At 44.6% G+C, this 18,071-nt stretch overlaps 1 protein-coding gene across 1 annotated transcript; it reads left to right on the forward strand.

Moving 5' to 3' along the window:
• The first annotated feature begins 1,736 nt into the window (after window positions 1-1,736).
• On the forward strand, window positions 1,737-17,769 carry SP2353 (EGF like, fibronectin type III and laminin G domains protein pikachurin). Its single transcript, XM_086828192.1, has 15 exons — window positions 1,737-2,520; window positions 8,463-8,877; window positions 10,367-10,483; window positions 11,374-12,178; window positions 12,409-12,524; window positions 12,592-12,938; window positions 13,002-13,191; window positions 13,247-13,383; window positions 13,444-13,661; window positions 13,730-13,805; window positions 13,868-14,020; window positions 14,087-15,522; window positions 15,577-15,678; window positions 15,741-15,844; window positions 15,907-17,769. The coding sequence occupies exons 2-15, from the start codon at window positions 8,748-8,750 to the stop codon at window positions 16,059-16,061; spliced, it is 4,086 nt and encodes a 1,361-aa protein (XP_086684318.1). The 5' UTR covers window positions 1,737-2,520; window positions 8,463-8,747; the 3' UTR covers window positions 16,062-17,769.
• The last annotated feature ends 302 nt before the right edge of the window (window positions 17,770-18,071 follow it).

Raw genomic sequence — 18,071 nt, forward strand, 5'->3', positions numbered from 1 at the left:
ACAACTACGACGACGACAACAACACTTTCCATTACAAAATGCTCACACTGAAGTGGAATACTAATATTTGCCCTGACATACTCGAAAACATGGCTTTGGAAGCCATCCGGGGTGCAAGCAGCGAAGCCCGAGGGCCTGCGAAAGGGAAGAGGTCCTGCTTCTGGGCTTGGTGGGTCTCCAGCTGGATATTAATGCCTCATTTGCTGCAACTCCAAAGGGGTGGCTCATCGTCAAGGAGTGGGGGAATGCACCCACTAAGCCGTCAACAAAGGACAAACACTGAGCCAAAACATAGGGTACTTTGTCATTAAGATTACTATCTCAACTCTATTAATTAAGTCTATAATCAAAATAATAGTTTTTAAATACCCTTTGGTAGAAAAAAGGATTACGAATTGGTGCGTTATGTCTTCTTCAGGATATTCTTCAGGCTAAAAAATCCATTCGCGACCGAAATTTCACGAGTTTAAGGGTACAAAGACAAAACCTACTTATCATCCAAAAGCCTTGAAAAGGAAGCACTAAAGATTACAAAAACATTACACAGCATTACAGTCGGAGTCCTTCCTTGCCTTAATTAATATTATCATCTCTATCAGTTTCTTGCCCTGCCTAGTCTTAAAAAACTTATGAAAGCTCCTTAGGCTCACTCTGAATTTCAAATTTAACAAAGAATAGACACTTTTACAGTACCCAATCCTCCATACACTTTTTCTCTCAGTGTTGACATACACGAATAAAGCAGCATACTGTATGTCGTTGCCTTTTGTCGGGGGTCATGAATAGCGCCGGGTCATTAGTAACGTTGACTTGTCAATGCAGCAACAACGCCGACGACGACAACAACAATAGCAACAGCAACAAGAAATGCCGCAGACTTGCCAAGTCTCGGTTACCATCGTAGGAGGAGGCAAAGGTCCTGGCCTGGACATTCCTGCTCCTGTCGCCTATATGTGTGTGTGTAGATTTCTGTTTTTTATCCATTCCTTTTGGTAGGCAAACACAACAACCCTTCAGCAACCCTTGCAACCCGATCAGCTGACTTACTGGCCACTGCACACAAACACAGAGTGTACCCTTGCCCGCCCCATTGCCCAGTCCCCCGTCCAAGGCGTCTCGTGTTGTTTTTGTCCACGCGTGTCGTCGAGTTCATTATGGGCTTATGTCCCTTAAAGTGTCGGTGGCTCTCCGTAGGTGTTTATTGTGCTGTTAACTGTTAGCTCGCTGGCAACGAAACACTGTTGTTTAACATTCGCTCTCCGCCTCTCTCATAGTCCTGGCATAGTCCTTTAACAGTGCGAGCCCGAAATGTTTGAACGCTCTTTCTCTTGAGGGCGCATGCGTGCGTCGGAGAGAGTAAAGCAGCTGGGAGAGAGAGAGGTGAGAGACAGGGAGAGAGCAGGTGGAGTTGGGTGAAAGTTTAGGGTTGCCAAGAGTTTGGCGTTTACTAATTAACAATTTAGCTTATTTATATTTGTTGACTATAAATATAAAGGATAAAAAAAAATATACAAACTGGAAATTGTATGAAATATTCGTAATTGGAGCAAGTAAAGTACTAAATTCAGATCATAATTTAAAGTTAAAATCACCATAAATCTGTATACAACGGCTTGTGTTATTCGAATTGAAATTATAATTTTAAAAATAAAATATAATCAATTAGCTTTGACATCCTGGCAACCCTATTAGCTGAGCTAACTGTGCGAATTGAATTGGCGCCTCTTTTCATGGCCGGATAATCGTCCGAACGGATATTACAATAACAGCCCAGCACAAGGACCAAGGACTCTCTGGCTCCGGTTGCTCCTGCTCTCTCTTCGTGTGCTTGTGTTTTCCCTCCGGCTATGTTTCTCCAGACTGTCTCTCACTTGCTTTCGCCATTGCTCTCTGTGGCCCTGCCAAGTGGCATTTCCATTACGTTGTCGATACTCATACGCTCAGTAGTCTCCCGTCAATTAGAGTGTAAAAACGTTACGCTCCCCGAAAAACAAACGGAAACGCTCGAACGCCAGAAATCATCCGTATCCGTCGTCATCAGACATCCGCTCGCAGGATACAACCAAAATAACGTACATATATATATACATATATATACACACAGCCGCAGCCATAGCCACAGCCGCACAACGATGCTCGACAACGAATCCGAGATATAGCCATATCAGAGCAGGGAACTAGCCAAACGTGGAAATCCAGCGTAATTGCATCTTCTACATATATGGCGGCGCGACTGCTCGCTGCGATTGAAAATTCCCGTGCAAGTGCAATGTGAAAGTCAGCTTATACGACAGCTGAATGTGTCCCAGTGAGTGAGAGTGTGCGAGTGTGCGGGAGTGTGTAAATGTAAATACCACGAAAATCGCTGAAAGCCGAAAAATAAAGCACAAGGCGGAGAAGAAGGTGGAGGAGTAGCAGCAGCGAAAGCAGAAGCAGAAATCAGCAAAGACCACGCAGAGTAACGGTACTTGGCCAGAGGCAGTCAAAAGAAGAAGAAAAGCAGCAACAGCAACAGAAACCGTAAGGATTTGTACTTGTATTCTCTGTGTGCGCGTGCCAGTGTGTTTCTGTGTTTGTGTGTAGTTTACGGAGACGAAAAAATGCGAAATGAAATAATGGAAATTTATGTGGCCAGTAAGGCAGTAAGAAGAGGAAAAGCGCACTTCAAGTGGCCAACCCACTGCTCTTCCTTACACTCACACACATACACCCAGGAGTACGCGTATCCCTCACCCATACACATGTCCTGTAACATACACACATCCGCCACTTTTATTTATTGTGATTTTTGGGTCAAACTAAAGTTGCAACGATGATGTTGATAATTACCAGTTCGTTCACATTGCCACCACCAACCAACCAGTTCAAAAGTCCTTTCGGGCGTTCGGGAGTTCCCCTATTCGCTGCACTGCCAGGATTCCTCACTCGCCACCCAACACACGCACACAGGCAGCCAAAAAGCAACCCACACACAGACGTCACGTTCTGCTGCTCCCCTCGAGCTGTGTGTGTATGTGTGGTGTGCTTGTGTGGGTTCTGCTTTTGTTTTAGTCCTGAGGTCCTTGCTGGGAAATTACTTTGTTGTTGGCTCCCTCCGTCGGCATCGCAGTAGTTGTTGCTGTTGTTGTGGCAAGGAACGCGGTCTTTGACAGCTTTCAAGTAAAGCGCGCGCACCTGCGAATTCGCCATAAATTAGGCCCGTGTCCCGCATATAGGAGGATATATATATATATATATATTTAGTGTGATGTCTTGGCACTCAAAGCCCAGGCAGGATAAGCCGCAAAAAATAAACGCGCCAAACCTCAAGGCTGCCACAGTATGGCCTATAAGGAACTAATTACCCAAAGAACTATGAGAATAATGTCTTTTTCCCAATTTCTAATCGGATTCTTTGCCTATAACATATTAAAATCGATAAAAAATCAAATCAATCCATCTGTTTTTGTATGCTAAAATCGAATATAGTAATTTTATTACTCAAATTCCATTAGAAAATCAATTAAATTGCTATCAATTCTTATTTTTATCAAATTTGGCATGAGAAGTAGGAACAATAATTAGCTTAATTATAATCATATTATTTAAGTTTTATGGCCATTGATAGCCTTTCATTTAGAATGGCTATCGGTTTAAAATATCCCCCGTTGACATGCCAGAAAGTATGCTATGAAAACCGTTGCGTTTGGTTTACAGCGACAACTTCTTGCAAATTGGATTATAAATGTATTCACTGATGGCCACTGCACAAATTATTTTAATTGCCTTCTGTACACTATTCACTAATTGCTCAAAAAGAAAAAAAAAGATGAACAAAAAGAAGAAAACTCTTCCCTTGCTCTAAATATTGCATCAGCAACCTTGACTGAAACGCTATAGTTATTATGGTTCACTCAATTAAATCAAACATGAAACAGCCTTGAAGGAAAGGTCATATATTTATCAGATTTCGTGCTTGAATGCAGCTACAAAGTAAATTAGTTTTCCCTCGCACCCTCGTAAGTTCCTTGCAAAATCTAAGGCTTCCGAAGGAGCCACTTTAATGGGGATAAATGGTGGAAAGTAAGGTGGGGTAGATTAGCCCAATTAACGGGGCTCCACTGTGGTCGCCGCCGCTCGGTTGTCTCCCGCCTGTCACTTTGGCCATTTTCTCGGGGAGTCAGAAGTCTGGCATGCGTGAATCGAGTTGATTCGAAGGGGACCGCCGCCCGCCCCGGAAAAACCATCCCCAAGTGCCCAAGTGCGACCCCTCCACATTGTTTTTGTGTGTATTTTGTGGTTGCTGGCCACCCAATTGGCTCTCCACGGATTTTGTGCTCTATTTACCTGCCTTATAAAAACACAATTTATTGCTGCCCTAACGGTTTCCCTTTGTGTTACAGATTCACCATCATCATCAGCTTCTGTTCTGTTTTCAGTTTTCTGTCTCTGCTTTCCGTTTCTGCCACTGTTTCTGTTTCATTTCTTTTGGCCGCTTTTAGTTTCGCTTTGTTTTGTTTCTTTCCAACTTAACTTTTCCGCTGCTTTCCCCGGGACTTCCCCCATTGGCCGGCTCTCCAATGTATAGAAAGTTTTTGCGTGACATCAGCCGCAGGAATAGCAGTCGTGGATATGGGATATAATTCTGCTGCTGGCTGCCATTTTGTTTGGCCTTGTTTGCCTTTTGCCTTTTGCTTTTGAATCAATAAACTAGCCACGGAATCGAGAGCAGTTCCTAAATAATTGAAAAGCAGCCGAGGTTTTTCCCTGAACCCTTCCCCCCACTTAGCCCCTCCATGTTGGAACTGAGAAGTTTAGCTCAAAAGCTGGCAACTCACTTCAGTTCAAGAGCGATTATCGGATAAAAGGACAAATAGATATATGCATGCAAATAATTCGGTTACCACTTATCCGGCTCACTTTCACTGAGACGCAGGACCGACCCCCTCGACCAAGTAGTTTTTCGGGCATATCTCTCTATGGCACAAAAGTTTCCGCCTCTCCCCAGCAATTTGATCATTTGTTATGGTCAGAACTGTCGGGAACTCAGACATTCTGGCAAAAAATTCCACTCTGTGGTCACGTATCAAGTATCTATGCGGTGCGGGTAAAGTTTTGAGTTTACGATTTACGATGCATAAACTTTATCCCAGGGCTTTCACTCAACTCAAATAAAAAGTCGCCGGGTAATAATCTGTGATAAATGAATATGGGCCCAGCGACAGGATATGGATTCAGTCAGCAAACTATCTGATATCCGGCATCAGACATCAGACATCAGACATCAGACATCGCTGCCCAATGAGCTCTTAATTGTGTAATTAAATCACTGCCACTTGGAGCATTCATTTTTGTCCATTAGCCGGCAAATTAGGTTGATCAACTTTCCGCCCAAAATCCCAAAAAAAATAAATCGAAAAGGCAGCAGAGGAGTCAAGTTTTGGGCCTTGGTGCCTATTAATTTCGAATCCGATGCGTTCTAATTAGTTTTCGAGAGGCCACAGCATTTTCCATCCAAATGAGCGTACGTTTTTGTGAGTCGCAGCAGGAGCAGCAGCTTACCTGAATAATGAGTTTTCCTCACATGCATTTCGAGTCAAAAGAGGGGAATCCCCCGAACATTCATCCGCACAAAGCAAACGTCCCACCGACAGGAGGGCGACAGGCTTCAGCCTTCTGCATAGCTGGCCATTCGGAGGCGTCGTACCGGAAAGAAATGCCATTAAAAACGCAATAAAAATGCAAAAAAAAGAACAGAAACGAAAAATACAACAAAAAGGGGTTGGCTGGGGCTCGGGTTCCGGGGGCTGGAAGAAAAGCGAAATCCCGAATGAAAGAAATGCGAAAATATAACGTGCAGAGTGCGCAAATACAAACGGACAAAAAGAAGTATGTGGCTAGTATGTCAACCGTTGCCCCAAGTCCCCCCTTTCTCCATTTCCCCCTCTCCAGTCTCCTGTCTGTAGTTCTCTAGTGAGTGTGCGGAGCTCTGTGTGTGTGTGTGTGTGTAAATAGCCAAGGTGGAAAAATCGATATAAATGAATACGGCAACATTTGGTCGCCCCCGAAAAAAAACAGAAGCAACAAAAAAAAGGAGAAACCTCAACTGACTCAACTTGAGACACTGCGGAATGGCGATGGGTTTTTTAGCCCCTTACGTCAAACTTATAAAAAAAACGAGAACTTTTTTTGCACGCACAACCAAAGCGAACGCGAGACACACACACATGCAGACGGGGAAAACCGTCAGGGGGGTAGGGAAAGTGAAAAGCGAGGGGGAAAACCAGCCCGAGGCCGTAGGCAGTCAGCGCGATTTTAAGCGCAGGCATATGAAAATTGCCATAAAAATATATATAGTACGCGTGCAGCGATTGCATACACTAACTTAACGTTTGATGATGGGGTAATTTGATTTTAACAATGCTTATAAATACAAATTTAACATCTAGGATATTTCTCAATCTAAAAAATATTATGACTTAAATAACCTTAGCAATTAGGTTCTATAATTACTTTAATCAAACCAATATTTCAGTTGAATTATTATTCAAAGTAAAGTAAATATGTATTCATAATAAAATGTTTTAAATATAACTTTAGAAAACATTATATTAATTATATTAGTAGTTGGAAAATTCGCTTAACAACAACATACCCTTAAAGCTTATATAGCAAAAGTTTCTATATACTTTTTAGGTCATCTATTTATAGTTTGATCTTTTATTCTGCAAAAGTTGCATTTTACACGAATGAAATACCCTAAAAAATATGGCTACATCAGCGCAAACAGTTAACAGAAGCCAACTTCCAGTTGGTTTAGCTTAATTAATCAAATCAAACATCCGGTCGTCTGGGGGACTTCCTGGTCCAGGATCTGATGTGTACTCCGCTGGGGCACCGAAGAGTATAAATAAATAAGGCAACAAAAACAAAAAACGAGAAGAGGAAGAAGGGAAGTGGGAGAAGAGAGATGAGGCAGGAGGCAGGACTATGAAGGAAGGATGTAGGGACAGGAAGAGAATGCTGAAGCGGCGGAGAAGCGATTTCATGCTGCGGCTGCAATGTTTGCCCCAGTAAGTATGCTACACATTTCTCGAGGACGGGTTAAGTGCCGTGCTAGCAAGGGACACCGAGAGAGAAAGAGACCGAAGATGAGACAGAGACAGAGATGTGTGTGTGTGTGTTTTGTTTTTTTTTCTCATGCAACCAAGGCTTAACAAAATTTGCACGCCGTTTCCTTCCATCTTGGAGACATTTGACATTTCAATTTCGAATTGGCCAGCGAAAGAAGAGGCCTACGAAATTTTCGGTTTTTCCATCTTCGATTTTTCCATCAACTACTACTGTTACTATCCGGGAGTATCCTCCATAGCGCCCGCCCATTTGCCTAGCCCTGCCGTGTACACACTTTGCCGAATTGTGTCCGTATTGATTTCTAATTACTTGGCCACACAGTATTTGGCTTAAGGTAGGACGCCAGGTGGCAGGTGGCAAGTGGGTTTTCTGGTTTTCGGTTTGAGGTTTGGGTTCTGGGTTCTGGGTTGGCTAGATGGGCGGTATCAACGCGGAGGTGGGGGATAATGGGAGTGGCCACCCTTGATGGGGGGGTCTAGTCTATTTGTTGTGGCGGCGTTGCCATGGCGGCTCCTATTGATTTTACCAACGCCACGAAACGCCATGAATCATGCTCAAGCCTATGCTCATGCTCCCCACACTTGAGCAAAGAAGTTGGTCTGAAAATATGTAAAAATTAAGGTAATGGTGGGTGCTATGGGATTTGCTAGGATTTGTAAGAGTATATACTTTAAATACATACAAATTTGGATGGTTGAGATATATTACTATAATCCACTTCCTATAGTTTTAGTTTAAAAATTACGAAATTCAGGAAAATTTGAGATATATATTCCAAATTTCAGGAAAAATGCAGAGGTTACAAATTTTAGAAATATTTATTCCTTTTTTATGGTAGTAAAAATATTGTTTTCATATTTAGAAACTCAGGAACTTTATCATAGCAAGTGCAGGGATCAGTGTAGATATAAAATTAAAATAAATATCAACTACAAATTGTTAAATACAAATGATACATGTGTACTTATTTATTGTTATATTGTGTTACAATTAATATTTATTATTAAAACAAAACTAATCAACATTTTCCTACCATCCTTTTTCTACCTTGCCTTGCACTTCTTTACATACCAAATACATTACTTGCACTACTAACCACTACTTTATTTTTACAGTGCATGCTTAATGCTCATCTACCTTGTTCACCCCGCATCCCGCACCCTTCATCCTCACCCATACACACACACACACTCACTTCGCCTCACCGTTGAGCTTCCATTTGGCTATTGCGTGTTTAGCAATTTGCGGTTATATTATAATGACCACTTGATTTGCGTTCGCGTCGGCTTGAGCTCTCTTGCCTTTGCTTTTACCGCCTACTAATTGCGCGCTTGTGTATGTCCTTTCAGGCAGGAGCAGCAGCAGCAGGAGTAGCTAGCAGCAGGCAGCTGGCAGCAGGCAGGCAGGAGCTAAAGGACAGCCCAAAGAACCGAAGGAGCAACAGTCGCGGAGGCAACGTCGAGACGCATGCACGCTCCATGCTCGCCGCTGGCTGATGGCCAAAGTCGGAATTGGAATTGGAATCGGAATCGGGACAATTGAATCGAACGCCGAACGCAAAGGAACCGACGAGGAACCCTTCCCGCATCAAGCATACGCCCCATTGCGCCGCACACCTGTGGATAGAGTGCAGCATGTCAACTTCAAAGCATCAGCGTCAGCATCACCATTACCGAGCCGGCTGCGTGTGGCTCCTCCTCCTGCTCTCATCGGCCAGTGCCGCCGTGAGTGCGATAGCGGAGCCCGAGGAGGCGGCCTTCCAAGGTGCGTTTGACATGTGTGACTATATATCTGTGACCGGCGGCCGCCTCTGGCCAGGTGCCTAATTGTGGAAATTGGGGTATTTGGAGTTTGGTATTTGGCCCTGGCATAGGCATAGCCACTTCTCCTCCTCTAACCAATCCCCTGCCCCCTTGACATATCAATACACGAGGACGTGGCCCTATTGTATGACCGAAACGAGCCTTTGACGTTAATGAGCGACTTAATTATGCGTGAGAGTGGCCCAAAACCAGAAAACCAGAAACCATACAGCAGGGAAAAAAAGCAGGCAGGGATCGGGAGTCATACAAACGACGCCTGGTTGTCGAATTTTTCAGGGCCCGTGGGGTTGAATCTGTCACTGCCAACGACAACGACAACGACAACGACAACGATGCGGATGCCGATGCTGATGTGTGCTGCTGACACTTCGATTTCAATTGCATACAAAATGCGATTTTTCAATTTCAATTTGAATACGCAATGCACTGCCGGCGGCGGCGGTACAAACGAACACCAGGACACACCAGGACACCAGCATCAGCATCAGCAGCAGCTCTTGTATGTGCATATGCAAATGGATTCCTCTGCTTGTCCACTGCACTTTAATCGTCCCCACAGTTGCTTAATCAACTAGCAAGAGCCGGCGTGCATGAATGCAGGATCTGCCTCGGCCTTCTTCCTTCATCCTTTTGATGACACTTTAACAGAGTAGCTGTTCGTGTTCGTGTCTCCGTTTCCATCTTCAGCTCTAGCTTTCCCTCAGAAAGAGGTGTATGTGTGTGTGTGTGTGTATTTGAGTGTGCTCGTTCCATTTAATACAATGTGTGTGACGTAAGTGCCATGCCCATGTTGCCACTCGGGCGTATGCGTAATGCTTGTAATGTTTTACTTTTCTTACACCTACTTCCTGCCTCCGCAGTGGCACAATTTCGGTGTCAAGTGGGCCAAATGCATTGCATAAAAGTCTTTGATTTGCCTATGAGAAATTTACATTTAAATTGCCATCGAACAGGAACTTTTTCCAAAGAACTAAAGAGTAGCACGAACTATCGCCCAGCCGAAGAGTTATTTAAGTAGTCATTATGAATTTACAGAGGCCAGGTGCGGGTGAGGGTGCGGGCTCTGCCATGGCCAGCCGTAAATTACCAAAAGCGTATGCCACAGTCAGAGACAGGAGAACAGGACAGGGACAGGACAGAATAGAACCGAGTAGACCAGACCAGACCAGACCAGGCCCAAAGTCCTTAAAGCTTATTAGAATTTATTGCGGACACGTCGGTCACACCCAGGAACACACACACAGGACACGCAGGACACTCAACTAAACTCGAGTGAACTGAATTGAAATTATGAACCCACACAGAAACAGAAACAGGGCCAAACCCCAAACTGAGTATTTTCCCTGTTAGTCCTTATCGTCCATCTATATGGCACTAGCCCATACCCATACCCATACCCATACCTATACCCATTACTCTCGCCCACACAGGTCACTGCGGACACACCAGCCCCTGCGAGCAGCTCTGCTACGAGATCCACGATGGCATGTACGAGTGCGATTGCATCGAGGGCTACGAGCTGAACAAGAACGGTTACAGCTGTCAAGGTGCGTTTAGGATGCCTAAATGAATATGGATATGATGGGATATCCAAAGATGCAAATTCCAGTGGCCACAAAATTGATTTGCAATTTGCCATTTCATTTCATTTCGTTTCGTTTCGTTTTGGTTATTATTCGGAAATCAGCCTGTAATGGACATGTCCCCCAGTTTGGGGAACTCAACTGGTCGGGATTAGCCCCTCCCCCGATTACATTTTGCATGCGGAGCCGCCACTCTGTTATTATTTATTTTCGTACTGGCTTGTTCGAGGGAATTATTATTATTATTATTTTGTGATTGTTGCTCGCTTCGACAATGCACTGCCTTTGGCAAGTCGGTAAATTGATATTTTTGTGTTGTTATTCGGGGCTTACTTGATGTGTGTGTGCGAGTGTTTTGCATTTAATTTGTGCATTTTCGACAATGTGTCAAAAAAATTACATATCCAACGAGTAGTTATTTCCTAAAAAGCCATACACTGTTATCGAGGGAGAAATGCTTGATTAATAGAGTTTATTTTGCAAGTTTTTTTCTTTTTAATTGTGATATTATTCTGAATATTTTATATTTATATAAGTTTCCATTTAATATTTTATATTTATGCAGCACAGAATTATTTTCCTTTAATTATTGTATAGCTACTGACAGTTCTTTTTCTTTTTTTGCTAAAAAGAAGGTGTAACATCATTGTTAGAGTATAAACTGAAACAAAGGCTTTAAAGTTCTATTCCCAAACTTCATGTTTGCTGCCTTTCTGGGCTAGTTTTCCTCATAGTTTTAATTGAATAAATAATTTTCCATCCCACCGAGCTTCGTTTTGCGTGTATTTGATATTTTTAATTAACACTGAATGCTAAATGCATATCCATAACTGAATCGAAATATGATTTTTCAGTAATTAATGCCACTGCCAATGGTTCCGATGGGCGTGGCAAGTCCGACGAGGATGTGCTGTACCAGAAGGGCGCCTCCTTCAGCGCCAAGCTGGCCAACGATGACGGCAAATCGATGGCCAAGTCCTCGGACTTTAGAGGATCTGCTTCGCAAGCCGGCTCGCAGCCAGAAGGCAACAGCGAGGACGAGTCCGGATCGGAAGGCGATAGCTACGATTACGGTGAGGTAGAGGATAGCATTTCGGAGACACAGGAGCAGCGGAAGCAGCAATCGCTGGATGCCCAGAAGCAGCAGCAGCAGCAACAGCAACAGAAAGTCAATTCAAACGATTACTACATATCAGCCGAGAGCATCAACTTTAACTCGGAGTCCGAGGGAGTCCAGGAGCCGGATGTGGCTGACTTCAAAGCGGTCAGCACCGCGCCTCCGTCCACTGCGACGCCGCCAACAACGACGACAAGGAGCACCACCACGACTACGCGTAGATCCCCCACGGCAGCCCAGACCCAGAACCAATTGGACACCGATTACGGCGATGGAGACGACTATAGCTACAGCTACAAGTCGGACATGTCCGTCTACGACGACGTCAACAATAATCAATTAAACTTAAGACGCAACAGCAAATCGCAAACATATCAGCAGACAAGCAATACGAATAGCAACAGCGCCAAGAACCGAAGGAGGAACAATAACATTAGCAGCAGTAAGGTCCAAATGCATATCACGAGGGAGTCCACCTCGCAGCTGGGCAACATATCAGGAGCGGAGCAGGCGCCGTCGGACGTGGTCATGGCAACAGACAGGTGGGTCATAAAAGGGAGTGTGGGCAGAATTCCTTTATACACATTTTCATCAGTACAAAAGGAACGTCCTTCTTGAAAATGTCTTCAAAAGTGGTTTGTGGGGCAGCAGTTGTGCAGCATAAGTACTAAGAGTGTACACATTTCGAAAGGCACCTTAATCTAATAAACCAATATTTGCTACAAAGAGCCCACTATTTCCGTAGTTATTCCAAATTTCACTTCATTTGCAGCGGCCCCAGTTGCAATCTGGACTGTGGCACCGAGGGAATCTGTGCCTTGGAGGCCACTGCCGCCAGCTCCCGCTGCCTTTGTCCCTTTGGCAAGACAGGGCCGGGTTGCCAGGAAGGTGGGTTCAATCTCTTGAATGAAATCGTGTAAGATATATCAACATAATCTCTTATTATAATCCACAGACATTCGTGCCCATGTACCACGTTTTGCCAAGCGATCCTGGCTGGCATTTCCGGCGCTCCATGGCGCCTACAAGCACGTCCAGCTGCGCATCGAGTTCCGTCCAGAATCCTTCGACGGCATCATCCTTTTGAGTGGAGAGCGGGATGACTTAACCGGGGACTTCATGGCTCTCCTGCTGAACAAGGGATTCGTGGAGTTCTGGTTCGACTGCGGCTCCGGTGTGGGTAGTGTTCGATCCAGGGAGACCATTCTGCTGAACGAATGGAACTCGGTAATCATCTATCGTCATCGCTGGGATGCCTGGCTGGTGCTTAACCATGGCACCAAGGTCCAGGGTAGATCGAATGTGAGTTTAAAGCAATTGTTCTAACGAAACAAGGCTTGCTTATGGTTTAAATATCCTTTCCAGGGCTTGTTCTCTCGCATCACCTTCCGGGAGCCGGTATTCCTGGGAGGTATTGGTAACATCACGGGATTGGCCAAGCGGTTGCCTCTGGCCGAGGGCTTTGCCGGCTGCATACGTCGCTTTGTGGCCAACGAACATGACTACAAGTTCACCGAACATCCTTTGGGCGATGTCATTAATGGATTTGATATACGTAAGTAGTAGAGATCCCCCTGGGTTACCCTTTCTTATATTATTTACTTAAACAGAGGACTGTTCCACGGACAAGTGCGTAAGGTATCCCTGCCAGCATGGCGGCAAGTGTCTGCCCTCGGATCAGGGTGCCATTTGTCTGTGTCCCATAGGCTTTGTGGGAGATCTGTGCGAGATTCGCATGGACCTGCAGGTGGGTGTCCCTTTAAGAAGCTTTATATGACACTCTCCTTAAATGATTAATCTTTTTCAGGTACCCGCCTTCAATGGCTCTTCGTTCCTGCGCTACGCTCCGCTGGGCGACAGTGCTCTTATCTGGTTGGAGTTGAAGGTTACCCTGAAGCCTGAACAGTCGGATGGACTGATCCTGTACTCAGGTCCGGAACATCGAGGTGATTTTATAGCCCTGTACCTCAACGAGGGCTTTGTGGAGTTTGCCTTTGACCTGGGCAGTGGTCCGGCTTTAGTCCGGTGAGTAGAGAAGTAAAGGTTCCCTTTTTAAGGAAGTCTCCAAATAAATCTTATATTTCCTTCCTCAGGAGTGAGCATTCCCTTAGTCTGGGTCAATGGCACACCATCAGGATCTCTCGAACGGCTCGCTTGGCGGTGCTCAAGGTGGGGAAATCTCGACATCTTATTGTCAGTCTTGAATAACCTTTTTATTTTGAACCCCCTAGGTGGATCAATATCAGGAGGTGATGACCATCTCGTCGAATGGCTTCTGGCACTTGTCTTTGGACCAGAATCTCTTTGTGGGCGGCGTTAACCACGTAGACCGGCTCCCACTGGACCTCAAGTACAAGCCCTTCTTTGTGGGCTGCATCCAGAAGGTGAGTTTGGAGATGCATCTGTTCTGTCTTCACTTCGCCTTATGCTCCTTTGTTTGCCACTTACAGATTGAAATCAATGGCCACTCTCTGGGCATTGTGGCGGAGGCACTGGGGGGCAGCAACATTGGCAACTGCCCCCACGCCTGTGTGGCCCGGCCCTGTGGTCCCCTGGCGGAGTGCGTTCCCCAGATGGAGACCTACGAGTGCCGCTGCAGCATCCACAACGAGCGCTGCAACAAGGCCGCCGAAGTGCCACCAGAGCAGCTGCCGGAGCTGGGCATCATTCACAAGTCCAAGGTCCTTGAGACGAAGGACAATGGCGAGGCAGTGAAGAAGGTTGCTGGCTTGCCGCACAAGAAGCATTCAAAGAAGCACAGGAATTTGCATAAGCCAACCCCTGCCACGAGCACAAGTACCTCCACGTCCACCACCACCACGACTAGCGCCCCAACCAGTACATCCGCAGCTCCTGAGTTGAATGAGGCAGCCACAGCGGGGGCGCTGAGCAACGAGGAAATCGAAGATGATATCATATTCCGCTTTGTGCAGCAACAACAGCAGCAGAAAGAGCTCAGGGAACATCACCAGATGTCCACCACCACCACCACGGCCCCGCCCAAGCCCAGGCCTAAGCTGTCCGGGAAACACCTAGCCAGCAAGCACGAGCACCATCAGAAGCCCAACGCGGCCTTCGCCCGCAAGCTGAGTCGCCTGCCCACCCACTACGAAAGTTTCCAGACGAACCCCGACAGCGACATCCTCACCTTCGAGGACAACAACGATTGGGTGGCCAGCCTGCAGCAGCAAGAGTATGCCGATGCCATGGCAGCATCCAGCCAGACGCCAACAGGCAACCTGCAGGAGGAGGAGGTTCACCCCAAGCCAAGCGAAGACAACGACAATGAGGAGGATGCGGATGCCTTTGTGTTCGACGAGACATTGTTTGACGCCTCGGACGGCACAGAGGAGTATCAGCGAAAGCAGCTGGCTCAGGATATGAAACGCATCATGTCCAACTCCAACACGCACTCCAGCCACAAGAAGTCCGAGGTCCAAGCCCCATTCCAGTCCAGTCCCGTCCAGTATGCGGCCTTGCCCAACGAAGATGTCTCGCAGTCGCAATACAGCGATGATTACAACGACGATGAGTTGCTTACCCCCGTGATGCAGGCGGGCGAGGATGTGCCGCTCAAGTCGGAGCAACATGCCTCCAGCACACCGCAGACTCATACCGATTGGAGCCTGCTCAAGAAGTTTGACCTGTCCGCTGAGCATCAGTCGCAGGTGCAGGGCGTCCGTAAGAACTTTGGAGCCTGCTTCGCCGGCAGCGATAGCTATTTTCACTACAACGACGCGGATACCATGAGCCAGGTGATTAGCTACAGCATCGATCTCAATCTGCGCATCAAGACGCATTCGGAGAATGGTGTGATCCTGTGGACGGGGCGCCAGGGAACAACGGAGGAACACGATGACTATCTATCCTTGGGAATCGAACAGGGGTAGGTTAACTATATATAACTATTTTTAACCATTAACTATTTCTAATCTTCTAGATACTTGCACTTCCGCTATGATTTGGGTTCTGGAGAGGTGGACATCCGGTTCAATGGCACCAAGGTCAGCGATGGTCTGTGGCATCGAGTGAGAGCCATAAGGTAAGAAATACTCTTCAGATTTATAGCAAGAATATAACTAATTATTATGGCTCTCTATACAGGAACTCCCAAGAGGGATATCTTGAGGTGGATGGCAGAAAGACAGCCACGCTTAGAACGCCGGGTAAGCTCCGCCAGCTAAACACAGACATGGGCCTGTATGTGGGTAAGTATGCCCTCAGCTCATATATCCTTCTGCCAGAGACTTCAAGGATATGATCTTTGCAGGCGGCATGCCCGATGTGGGTTACTTCACGCACCAACGCTACTTCAGCGGCATCGTCGGCTGCATCTCAGAGATTGTGCTGGCCGGCGAGATGAAGCTTAACTTCGATCCCAACACGCTGGGAACGGAGCACAACGTGGAGACGGGCCTCCTATGAAACGCTGTACCGCACGCACGCCTCAAGACTTTTGATAACGACTAGTTTAAATGTTATGTTAGCCACACAAATGTCCTTTGTCGGTTTGTGTTTGTACAAATACGCTTTTAAAACAAAAACAGAGAACGAACGAGAGGAAGGATTACAGGAGGAGCATTTTTTTACACCATGAGATGGAGACGAGGAAGGAGATGATGATGCAGGTGGACGAAAAGATACTATCTAGAAGGGAAACATACTACATATTATATACAAGCATATTGAGTATATACAAAGGCATACACATAGATATATATATACATATATATATTTAAAGCAGAGGAAAACAAAAATCGAAAAACAAAAGGGCACGCTTTGAATAGAGCCTGTGACTGTCAATACTTCAGAACGGAATAGTTTATATATAACTTTAGCAAAACAAAACAAAAAAAATAAGGATTTATATATGGAAGGCGTGCAAGTCATATAGAATATGAAACGAAAGCGGAAATTCGATAATCGGAGTAACTGTCCATGGCGCGATTAGCGATTAACAACTAACGATTAAAACGATTAACGAAATTCAATATAGCGATACTTTAGTGTGTGGTCGCTTTTTATTGAACGAACCGTTACGCTTTTACACGCTGAGCTGCCATCTTTTTGTACCACACACACACACAAGCGACACACACCTAACACACGGTTACAAATGCAAATATTGGCAATTCTTTCGTTTTTCGCATTGCTGTACCTTAAACTATATGAACTGTAAACTGTATAACTGTACATTCAGCACTATTTGGCGCTTCTTGGAAGGTCCAGTGTCCAAAAGAACAAAAATCGAACGAATCAAAGAGCGGAAAGCGAAGGATGTTAGAGAACGGAACAAACATATTAAGTGGTAAGTTAATAAATGTGTAGCGTGTACTAGCTCGTAAGTTGGCACACACTCGACACTCAACACAAACACACACACGCCTGCCTATATTAACTTTTATATCAATTAACAAATCGTAAGAGATACTAAAGACACCAAAGATACTTAAGACATACGTAAGGACACTCACACAAAACACTACTCGAACACACGCTAACCCAGAATTGAAACTTGTGAGCGATTTTTAACAATTTATACTACAAACACAATACAACTACACACCACAAACAAAATAAACAAACAAATAAACAGAGACACCAACAACAAACTAGCTAATGGAAACCAAAACGAAAACGAAAGCAAAGCAATTTAACAATCCCAATAGCGAAATTTTTAAAAAGCGAAACAAACAAACAACTAACCCGAGAATAGCCTGTTGTAACAATTGTAAAACGAAAGCTAACAGAGTATGGTAAAAATAAATAAATATAAACCGAATAACGAATTACGAAAAGGATAACGAGAGGGAAACGTTTGTATTCGTCTTATGAGTATATAATTTTGTAGCTTAATGAGATAAACCACGTATGTAGTTATATATATACATTATAACACACATATGCGTAACTACATATACATATATGACTATGAGAACAACAACTATAGAAACAATGGCGTAAAAAATGAATAAAGAAATCACAACCACCAATCAATGTAAAACTAAATTAAACGACATTCAATGTAGCTTATTTATATGACGAAATGGAAAAGTCGCAAGTCGCTGGAGGCATTGAGAATATTTAATTTCGTACATTGGTTTGCAGAAAATAAAGATAAAAAGATTCTAAATAACGGTCGTTTTGAATTTTGAATTTGAACTCTAGATGCTTTTGGCGGTTAACTGGTTGGAGCTGGAACTGGTTCGGTCGCTTCACAATGATTGTTCCTTACTGTGCACGTTTTTCAACACTGATGCCCAGACAGGTAAATTTTATTATTCGCCAAAAATTATAGAACTTTATTATTTTAAATTTGAAATGATTATTTAATTGTGTATAACCATAATTAATTAAATAGGTCAAATAATTATTAATATTATTGTCATTACCAGGAGTTTCTTTAAATAAATAATTTAACAATTCTATCGCTTC

Source organism: Drosophila serrata, unplaced genomic scaffold (assembly GCF_035046125.1).
Source record: "Drosophila serrata isolate PLE 108 unplaced genomic scaffold, ASM3504612v1 contig_184, whole genome shotgun sequence".
Classification (NCBI taxonomy): domain Eukaryota; kingdom Metazoa; phylum Arthropoda; class Insecta; order Diptera; family Drosophilidae; genus Drosophila; species Drosophila serrata.

Coding starts and splice junctions, on each gene's coding strand:
- SP2353 (XM_086828192.1), top strand. CDS start 8,748: ATGTCAACTTCAAAGCATCAGCGTCAGCATCACCATTACCGAGCCGGC. Junction 8,878..10,366: donor CGAGGAGGCGGCCTTCCAAG/GTGCGTTTGACA, acceptor TCGCCCACACAG/GTCACTGCGGACACACCAGC. Junction 14,021..14,086: donor TTGTGGGCTGCATCCAGAAG/GTGAGTTTGGAG, acceptor TGCCACTTACAG/ATTGAAATCAATGGCCACTC.